The 11762-nt window shown below is 30.4% G+C and overlaps 1 protein-coding gene across 1 annotated transcript in view; it reads right to left on the bottom strand.

Moving 5' to 3' along the window:
• LOTGIDRAFT_159584 (hypothetical protein) overlaps positions 1–9315 on the bottom strand; it is a gene marked incomplete at both ends in the record, with an annotated part of 17522 nt that extends 8207 nt beyond the window's left edge. Inside the window, 3 exons of the mRNA XM_009054091.1 lie at positions 252–336; positions 8100–8306; positions 9235–9315. Of these exons, the coding sequence (XP_009052339.1) occupies positions 252–336; positions 8100–8306; positions 9235–9315 (373 nt within the window). The remainder of the gene's footprint in view (positions 1–251; positions 337–8099; positions 8307–9234) is intronic.
• Between the last annotated feature and the right edge of the window lie 2447 nt (positions 9316–11762).

Genomic DNA, 11762 nt, shown 5'->3' with positions numbered 1-11762 from the left:
TGAGTTTTCCGCCTCTCAAGATCTGATGATATTATGTATTAATCATGTTTTCGACATTAAATGTGTTGCTCTCAGCAAGTAGCCCAATTAGTGAAAAAAAAATGTTTTGGAACTCGCCACAAGGACAGAAAACTAAAAAAATACAGGCACATAGTTGGGCAACAGTCTTGAATGCCTCTTTGCTAAGCAGATAGCTCTTTCATTTGGCATGCTTTTGTGATAGATTTGATCTAGTTTATCATTGTACATACCTCCATCATCTATCAATCTCATTTGAATGAGAGCAGGGTCTTCATTGTGTTCTTCTAATACAGTATCATCAGTAACAGCTAAACACTGAAAAATACAAACAAATAAATTAATAATACAGTATCATCAGTAACAGCTAAACACTGAAAAATATAAACAAATAACAAATTAATAATACAGTATCATCAGTAACAGCTAAACACTGAAAAATACAAACAAATAACAAATTAATAATACAGTATCATCAGTAACAGCTAAACACTGAAAAATATAAACAAATAACAAATTAATAATACAGTATCATCAGTAACAGCTAAACACTGAAAAATATAAACAAATAACAAATTAATAATACAGTATCATCAGTAACAGCTAAACACTGAAAAATATAAACAAATAACAAATTAATAATACAGTATCATCAGTAACAGCTAAACACTTAAAAATATAAACAAATAACAAATTAATAATTCAGTATCATCAGTAACAGCTAAACACTGAAAAATATAAACAAATAACAAATTAATAATACAGTATCATCAGTAACAGCTAAACACTGAAAAATATAAACAAATAACAAATTAATAATACAGTATCATCAGTAACAGCTAAACACTGAAAAATACAAACAAATAACAAATTAATAATACAGTATCATCAGTAACAGCTAAACACTGAAAAATACAAACAAATAACAAATTAATAATACAGTATCATCAGTAACAGCTAAACACTGAAAAATATAAATAAAGTCCACAATAAATACAATGTTTTTCTTGCAGCTTGCCGCTTTTTGGTTTTGGTTTTGGACTTCAAAGTACAAGTTCTTAACCAGTTGAAAAAGCACAATTTTAGCTATCTCTCACATGTCTTACATTCAAAATGAACATATTTTATATTTTAATGATTAATTACAAAAGAATTAAAATTTGTTATCAGATGCTTGTTGTGCATCTTAATATTCATCTTAATATAACAAGACATAAAACCACTCTACATGCTAAGCTTAACAGCAATTTATCATAATTTACCCAAAATATGACAAAAACTTCAAATTCTCATTTCAATCATGTCAGTTAAATTTGTTTTTTGGGGTTTTTTTCATTTCAGTTCTACATATAATTTTCTATTAAACTATTAAATGACATGTTTTAGATGTACAGTTATTTCTTAAACTACATGGTAACATTAATAATCAGGAAACACAACTGGGTCTTGGTTTAAATTTAATTTTGTCAACTTGACATTCTTCAAGGCTGAGAAAAAGTACATCTATGTTTTTGTTAATTCATCTATGTCTAAATGAGTGGGTTTTTTCATCAAAACAAAGAATAACAAATATCAAGTGGTATAAGATTTTCATTGAAGTTTACCCTTTGAACATCGAGTTGTAGAAAAAAGGTATAACAGGATATATTTCAAACTCTCAGTTCTGCAAGATTTAATTATTTTGTAGAGTATTTCAGAAAAATCTTAGTGACATACACATATCACATCGCTTTAAATCAAAATTGTTCATGCGAACTTAGTAGAACATCTGAAAATTTTATGTGTTTCTTTAAAAAGTTCTAATCAAGTAAGAGCTGATTAACACCTATTGCACTCTACAGGCTTAGGTTGTTTGATGGATGTACAGAACTTTCGAGGTGAAATAGGTGAGCTCCCCTTGAAACCTTCAGATAGCTATGGGCAATTTGTTGTTAAAATTTTATATGCTATTTTTACTTCTATAATATTAAGTGTTCATAGATTAATTTCTTATCTAACAGGATATATAATTTACTTTATTAAAGTACTCAATAACTGACATTTACTTTCATATTTATTTGATAGATAGCTTCATATATAGACACAGGAAACAAATTTTCACAATGGATGACGAAAAAACAAAATAAACATTAAAAAGAAAGGTCAGATGACAAGGTTAATGTAAAGTCCACTTGTTAACATGAGCAACAATCAAGATTGGTCAACATTGCAAATACCACAGGTGTCAGTAAGAGTTCATCATCTAAAGAAGCTATAGAAATAAGATTGGGTCACATTGGGTCACTGCAAAAAGATTGTGTGTCTTAATATTTACAGAGAGTCTGAAGAAATGAGATTGGGTCACCGTAAAAAGCATGGATAACCATAAAAAGCATACCAAAGGTTTGAGTGGTTATCTTAAAGGGATATTGTCGTCGACATTCAGAATGAAAATTAAGTGTTTGGTTTGCAAAGAGTCAACCGCCAACTACAGGCAGTTGGTTTCCAAACCATCAAATATAATCTATCAGCAATAGTGACAACAGTCTCATGTTCCAAACCGTTGTAAATATACTTCTGAACAGGTATCACTGAACATCCTAATATATGATCTATATGCATGAACAACAAAATTTATATTTATTAGTCTGGAAACTAGCTATTAGAATATGAACTAATATCATAAAGACCCCTATTACTATCATAAGTCCTGTAAACTTCCTTTAATGTTGTATCAGACCTTTTAATAAAGATCCCTTGTCAAATAGATGTTGTTCCCACACATCTATATGATGGATGTTTATGTACAGACGACCTTGATATTATAATGTAATATGAGATCAATATAATAGACTTCTATATCAATATAACTCTATTATTGTCAACATGGACAGAGAGAGAAGATATGTCACCCAGCTATACCCATATTGAACTGATATTTTCATTGCTAGAATACAGTTATCAATACCATTATATTCCCGATGACTGTGTGAGAACCACATTGAAACGTTGAAGTCAATACAGCTAACTTTTATCAATTTATCCAAAAATGGGTGGAAGAGGTGGAAAGCCCATATTGAAAAGAACTATTTCATTGCCACAGTGTATATTAAAATCAAGTTACCCGTCATATGCAAGGTAATTAGGTGTTGTGGGTTTTATTCCCCTTAAAGCCATTTAACATTCTGATAATGGAAATCCTCCCAATAGGGATGCAGACTGAAAATAGGCCAGTTGTCTGAAGATTGCATAGCGTGAAACTCTACAACATGTGAACAACAACATGTTTTTGTAGGTTCTGATATTTCTGTGTAGATATATGTATTGCGACTTTACGCACTGTTCTTGTATCACAGAAATTGGTAAATATGCAGTAATTTGACTGGATTGTTCGCAAGCCAATATACTCAATCAGAACCATTGACAAATAGACTGTATGACTGAGCATGTAAACTAGGGCTCAAATGGGCTGTATTCCCAAATGTATAATCCTATTAAAACACTGCATTTACAAACCTATTTTTAACATGAGCTTTTGAGTAGTTGATGCAATGTTACAGTGATTAAAAAAATTTGTTTCCAAACTCAATGCACTTTTATCCTATAGCTTGAGGACAAAGAAATGTAAATGATGTCTGTAAGATAAGTGTTGTATAATATATGACTACTTAGTCAAGGACTTGAATAATTGTCACTTAATTCAGTAGATAAAGTCACGAACTGGGACAATAGAAAGGAGATCGGGTAACTGTTTAAAGGTAGAGGATTTACTACAAATATATGCAGATCAAGGGAGGGTTATAAACAAATTACATAAAACTCACAATAACTGACATCATTAACTTATTATTTACATGAGCTTATCTTTTGCTGTGGACATATTTTGGACATCCAACACCAGGCATGAGATTTGGAAATGGGTATTAAAGGGACAGATGCAACATTTTAGGAGATAGATTTTAGTCTTGAATATATGTAATTAGTCTTCGGAAGTATTAGAAATGTAGGAAAATCACAAAAATATCTCATAAAATATCTCATACTAGGAATTTTACTCACTATTTCTATATATGCATTTTCTATATATCACATAGTATCTTAAAGTCGTCATTTTTAACAATCCAACGCGGATAATTTTGGACACACATGGATTTCAAGGCTCAAATTTTGACGGTTTCTGAGACTAAAGTATGATTAATCAAAGAGAATGCTGCACTGCTCTTTAAATACCTTTAACCCATGAATAAAAGCACCCAAGTCCTTTTTCAAGTATGCTCTATTTAAACAATTTCTATACTTTGCAAACCCTTGTTGTATCTATAGTTACTGTTGTATTTCTACAATATGATCATGTTTAATGTATTGCCGAAGGTCCCTAATGTATAATTTATAAGAGTTAAACAAGCTAGGGTGTGTAGTCCATTAAAAAGATAAATATTTGTGTAACTATTATTATAATAACATAATAAGGTCAGTTAGTTATAGGCCCTTATCATCATTGATATTTGATTACTATTTCTCCTCAAATAATAAATTAAACCTGACAATTCTCATGTTTATTATCAATATATAATATTAGCACACTCCCTGACGCGACCTAAATATTAAATCAACACAGAGGTAATCCAATGGATCAAATAATCCTTTCAAATATAACTTGCCCCTCCCAATAATCTTCAATTATAACTTTACTTCACAAATATAACTCCGCTTACACACGAAATATGTCCTTATAAAATGGCCTGCATAGACAGAAAAAAAATGATGATTTATATTCAAGTGTAAATTGAGCCTCCATGTTGCAATAACTCAGCTTTTTTAAAGTTTTGTACTTTTGTATGATTCTTTGCAGGTAGTTCAAGGTCATCAGAATTTTACTTGCTGATACCAAGCTTTAAATTCTACACAAAAGAGCAGTTAGGTGGGTGAGAGAAGAGAACTCAGTAGCAGCATGTTGGTGTCATTAGTTTGAATCATCTAAGCAGTGAATAGTGCTCTCTCATGCAATAACTCTGATCATCAAAGTCATGGTAACAATTCAGAAATCCTGTTCAACATCCTGAATGCCTGAAAAGATCAATTTGTTTTGCAGTCACCTGATATTATAAACTCGCCCCCATCTTAATCTCTATATTCAATGTTCATGTCAAAAAGACATAACATGCAAATACTTACACTTAAAAATAGTTTAATATTTCCCAATATCTTGCATCCTGTATACAACCCTCCTACTTAGATTAGATTCAATATCATTCATAAAAGAAATAAATTCATAGTTGAATACCCATATTAAACATTAGTTTGATTACTTCAATTAATTATCCTGATTTTTATCAATTTTCATAATCTAGAACACAATGTCCTTCTAATGCAAAATAAGCACCTGTTAGGATGACAAGGTTTACCAGAGTTGGTATTGATCTCACTTGGATCATCTTTACCCATTTACAGCTGGGTCCACTGCAATAATAACAACATATTTATGTCTTATTCAAGGTCACCATGTCGATTGACATTAACACCCATGACCACCATTTGTTCAACGTAACCTAGCAAATTGTGTCAAGAGTCCAATGATCTATTTGAAGGAACTACACACTGTTTTCGAAGATTTAAGCCTTACACAGAAACTTGGCACAAAGACAGTAATTTATCTTTCTTTTACTGTCATCAACACATTCATATTCTTGAAATTTAAAACTCAGTTATTCCTTAACTCGGTCCTTCTTGAGTAAAGCTAAGGCATGATAAAGTGAAAGTAGTAAAATCTAAATGACAAGACTATGGTAAGGATTCACAGTAGTAGTCTATTGAAAACATTTATTTTCAGTCATCAAAACTAACAATTTGTTTTGTAAATAGACAAATACAGACTCTCTTTTGGTAAATAATTCACACAATACTATAGTAGGTGAATGACATGTAGACAATTATCACCCCAAAATAAAACAAAAGGTTGAAATTTCATCATCTTTTTTTCTTATCATAAGACAAAAGTGTCCACCCATCAAATATTGATAAAGTCAGAGATAGATAAACAGCTTTATCCCATGAATTGACATTATATTATCTCTCAAGATATGTGATAGGGTATCAGTGAGGAATTCTGACTACCAATTGTCACCATCACAAGGTATCTTGTTATCTTTTGTTATCTTCAATAACAGCATGGAATATCATACCTCAGGTACAAATTCCAATTGTTATCTTTTTAATATTTTCAAACCTTGGCTTAAGGTGTCAAGACATAAAAATGAAATGAAATGAATGGTGCTTTACGTCCTACTTTTCTGCACCATGTGGGCTAACGAAGACACAGATGTACTGATCCTTTTTCAAGCATTTTATTTAGCACTGACCTGGGTTACTACCTTACTACTACTCTTGACCTTCTGTTGATTTTAATTTCATCATTATTAGTTTAGATCGAAGAGCAAGACATTTTTAGATCAATGTGTTTTATTTGCTGGTCCTTTTTTGCATAAGAACAAACAGGGCATAGGAAGTTTAAACCCGATAACAAGAAGTTCATTTGAAGGCTATGCACTAAGCTGTCAAAAAAAGCAATGCAAACCCCTTAGGTTTAATAATAATTGGATATACTGCATCAAGCATCAGATATACACCAGGGAAACTTAATTTAACCATCAAACCTTTTAAATTTAGTCCAAAAAGAAACATTGGCTGTATTGAAATCAGAATGATTACGTATGCACTAAGAAGTATAATAAGCAGCAGTCAAATCAGTAATTTATGGTGTATGGATTGCTGTCCTTATATTATTATACTTATAGTCATCTCTACTCTGTCATTATATTTTTCAGTGAAATGTCAAAGATAGACAATAATAATCTCAGCTATCAGCTAATATCAAATTCATGATCAAAATGATACCCATTATCTATAATAATAGACATGAAAGATGGAAAAATTATAAACTGTCTGGGAGATTATATCTTGAATTCTTTGATCCAATACTTTGAAGTAATCTAAGGACAACTATCCATCATGTTTATTGAGTCAACTAAGGGAGGATGTTTTCATTCCAAATAACCAAATATAGACCTTCATTTATTTCAAGCAGATTTTCCATTTGTTGTGAAATTGTGATGTAATAATTCAATTATAATTGACTTTCATCATTTCATCCAGCCAACATGTTTTGATTATAAAATTCTACAATTACATCTGATGATGACACGTGTATATTGTGTTGAAACGTTATGGGCCTAACCTTATTAAAGAAGTGCGTTATATTCCATAATATTGTCTTTTATTTTGCTCTATGTGCTCCTCACTTCTATATGTCGTTCAAATCTTATATATATAAAATCCTCATCAGGAGATCTTTAGAGTGAAGAAACTCCTATGTAAAGAAAGCATTGGCTGAGATCACTGCTAGTATTGGACATGGACATGACCTTCTAGATCTACTGTAAGAGCAGAGTAGGGGACTTCAGTTGTTTTAATGTAGACTTAGCCTTATTAAGTCTTAATTCGGGAATGACTAGTGAAAAGGGCTACAAGACCAACTCCAGAAGGTTTTGACTATAGCCTCAGTAATGTATCTAGTCTGACAAAGGATTCAACAATTTTCATAGTTAATATGTGACAATATCTATATTCTGTACTTCAGTAACAGTAATTAACCTCAAAGCAAGAGTATGTAGCAATAGTTTAAATATTGAGATAGTCTGACATATAACTGAACAGCTGAACATTGCTAATTTTTGTTCTTCACTAATTTTCATACATTTCATACGAAACTGTGGTAATTAGTCAATGTCTATCAGCAACAACACCAGCTGACACTTATACAACTTGAGTCTATTAGTAGAATATAAACACAATGTTTTTTAAACTTTTATGTATATCAGGAGACACAGGTAGCTTTAATTTACATCATTCCAATTTTTGAGATTCTTGCAATTTCACAAGCCATAAATAGCCCTGAGAGATATAAAACAGTCAAAAACCTCTGATCTCTGTACAGTTTTTTCAATAAGCGTCTCATGAATGTTTTCATAAAATACATTATCATTCTAGTCAGAGAATCTCAATTCTTCCATTTTTGAGTCGAGGGACTAAAGAAAATGTTTTACCTTAGAAGTATGATTATAGGACTGTATAACTGCTGTATACCATTGAGTAGTACCTTCAGCTCTATATACCTCCACTCTATATCCCACTAGTACTGTTGGCGTTGTTAATATTATGCGCTGTCCGTCTTGATAATCTACCCAACTTTTAACTTCTTTTTTTAGATCAGGATACACATCTAATATTTTATGCCTTTTTTCATCACCTTCCTGAAAAATAAAAAATTATTTTGTTAATATCAATCTAATTTATTCACATTTTTATTTGTAATAGTATCCTATTATCAAGCTGATACAATGAAGCCACCATGTCACAGTTTGATGATGGAATTAGTGCATAAATTAAACTAAATTTGGAATAATAATACTGAAACTATAGGTAATATACATAACATTATGACTTAGAATAATAAAATGTGTTCACTGTTAAAATACATAACTTATAGAGCGATATACAGAAATACCACTGTTAAAATATATAACTTATAGAGCGATATACAGAAATACCACTGTTAAAATACATAACTTATAGAGCGATATACAGAAATACCACTGTTAAAATATATAACTTATAGAGCGATATACAGAAATACCACTGTTAAAATATATAACTTATAGAGCGATATACAGAAATACCACTGTTAAAATAGCCATATAGAATTATCAAATCATACAATTGACCTATTTCAGCCTGAAATATTTCTAACATTATGACTTATTTTTTCATCAGCTGTTAATTAGTGAAATTTTTTTTAGCTAAATTGTAATTCTTATTGCTATATCATCATAAAAAAAATGAAGTACTGTGGTAAATATAATATGACAGTGACCTGAAACTGATGAAGTTTAGTGTAAGATGGGAATGTCCCAAATGGAATTAAACAAGGCATTAAAATTTAGTTTTCATGTAAATCTAAATTAATATCATGTCGTGAACATCAAAATAATCAACAATTCCACTCGTAGTAATCATGTTTACTACTACCTCTGTAAGACACAAGAAATCCAATGAAGCAGTGTATCAAAATATCCAAAACTATCAAAACAATGCTGCTTACCAGACACAAAATACAAGTTTATCAGCAAGTTTTTGCTATCAAGTATTACAAATAATTATTATGAGATGGTCCCTAATCACCTGATGTAAAATGTTGAGGGCTGAATGATGTACAAATTTCAAGTGTTTCTTTCCTAATTGTACACAAAAATTTATAGGCATGTGTGTAAACATCACCATATTCTCAAGCCGGGATGCAATCAATTTCAACATGTTATTTTAGCTAGTTTTTTCATCTATTTCAAACTTCGTGATCTTATGAATTATGTTTTCTATCTTGTGTGAAGTGACAGAGAGGAGGTGATAGAGATTTATTGATATATCTATTCAATATTCAAGGAGATATGCAGAAGTACAGAAATGTACTTGTCAAGTTTTCAAACAAGAATTGACGAAATAAATCTATAATAGTGAAGTCTAGTTTCATTCTGAAGGTTAAAATTTCTCATCAATTTAATATAAGTGTAGCCTAGCCCACCACTCAATACTTGAAGCAATCTGTAGACATTTGCAAAAGAATCCAATACTGTGAAATTAAGTAGAAATTACATCTTCTTCATAAGACATAAAGTATTTCATTGATTACAGAATTATCAATAATAGATGCAGGATGCAGGGGCATTTTTATGAAACGGGGGCTGCCAATTTGTAGAGGGGAAGGGAGCAAACAGTAACAAATATTTAACTCACTGAGACTTCAAAAGCCAGGCCAATTGAATTTCAATAAAAATGTCACTGATGAGGGTTCAATACTCATTCTGTTTATTCTAATCATACCCTGGACAACAGTGAGGAAAATAATGATTTTTCATCTAATAGGTTGGTGCCCTCTAATCCTTTGCTTCAATGAAACTGCCTACAGCACAATATATAAATAATTCACAATGACACTTTTGAAATCAAACTGCTAATAGAAGAGGATACAGTTAAAACTGCAAATTCTGTTGAATTTTAATTAGAAATATACTTCATATATCAACAAGCTACTATTATATGATATATAGTTTAACTTTTTGAGAATACTATTCTCATCTCACCCTAACAATTAACCGCAATGTTACAACCTAAAATTCCTAACATCCAGTGAAACGAAAATCTCTAATCTAGCCACTTCAACCCTGTGCCAGTGCCTTCTGTTGAATGGTAACTTGTTACCTTTCAACCACTCTAATATCTAACAGTTATGTTACTTTTTATAAAATTATTAATTTCTAAATGACTGAATTTTGAACCCGGAATGTCTTCCATACAAATCAATCATCTATTATAAAGTGCATAATATAATGATTAAATGCAGCCAGCAGCGTAAAAATTATTATCAGTAGGTGGTTATTATAGTGGTTGATTTTATGATTATTTCATGCTGAGAGTACAGGGGAGTGGTGTAATCTAATCAGATTACATTGTGTTATAATAAAAAATATTGCCAGATATAATATAATGACACAACACATCATAATGTCCCGCTGTGTAAGAATATTTTTATTAAAAATTTAATTACTGTGATTAAAAAATTTGAACTGCAAAAAAGTTTTTTTCACATGATTTATGAATAAGAGCATGAACTGACATTTCATTGTACCAGCAAAATATTGAAATGAAATCAAATGAGTTACTGAAATCACAAAACAAAAAGAATTTATCATCAACATAATCTTTAAAGAATGGGTATATTTTAATCTCTACGACTGCGATTGTATCTGAATAACGAATGAAGTATAAATCTGGTCTATTTGTAAGTTCAAAAGACCTTAAATAACACAAAGAAAAAGCAGTTCTTATAAAAAAAATAAACATATGAATGTCAACTTTGGAACATATTGTACACTTATACCTTGTGCATTGAATTGAATACAAAGTGGGCACTGACATTTCTATTTTAGAAAGGAAGAAAATGTGTTATATTATTAAAATTTAGAATATCAAGCCAATGTAATGTGTAAAGAACAGGTTTTTATAAGACCTTATTTCTATGTAAATATTGATATAATAAAACTTAATGTTAGTTTAGTGTCATTTTAATAGTACTATATTGTAGAATATATTTCAACATACTGTTAACAACATGAATAGTCACTCAAATATTGCTCAGTTTTTCTTTAGAAATTACTATATATTGGCCCTTTTATATCTTATAATTTGATTGTTGATATAACAACAACCCTTAAAGGCATAACATGGACAAGGAGCTGAGTTTAGTGCTGATATTCTAACCTTTCTAACAGCACAGAAATGCAAATAAAATAATAGAAATTTTCTAAATATCAATATCCATATTTATCAATATCTTGGAGTTCTATAAACTCATGAGAGATCAGAGGTGAATGGCATCTTCAGCTCTGAATAAGTTTATGAACAGTCTTCTACTAAATCAAGTATGACATTTATTGGAAATCAAAAAAAAAATTCATAAATCAAAAACTGTTTCCATATCAGTAATCCCACCTGAATGGTTAAATTGAGGATTGGTAATAAAAGAAGGAAACTTCCAAGATAATAATCAATGAGCTTTTAGCAAGTAATTATAAAAAGAGTAATTTAAAAGTTATCAGGGAATCTGTAATTATTGTTGTTAAAAATGTTANGAGAATAATGCATGATATAATAGA

The sequence above is a fragment of the Lottia gigantea genome (genome assembly GCF_000327385.1).
Source record: "Lottia gigantea unplaced genomic scaffold LOTGIsca_21, whole genome shotgun sequence".
NCBI classification, from domain to species: domain Eukaryota; kingdom Metazoa; phylum Mollusca; class Gastropoda; family Lottiidae; genus Lottia; species Lottia gigantea.
Note: the sequence above shows the minus strand (reverse complement) of the source record. Positions and strands in the feature narration are given on the sequence as shown.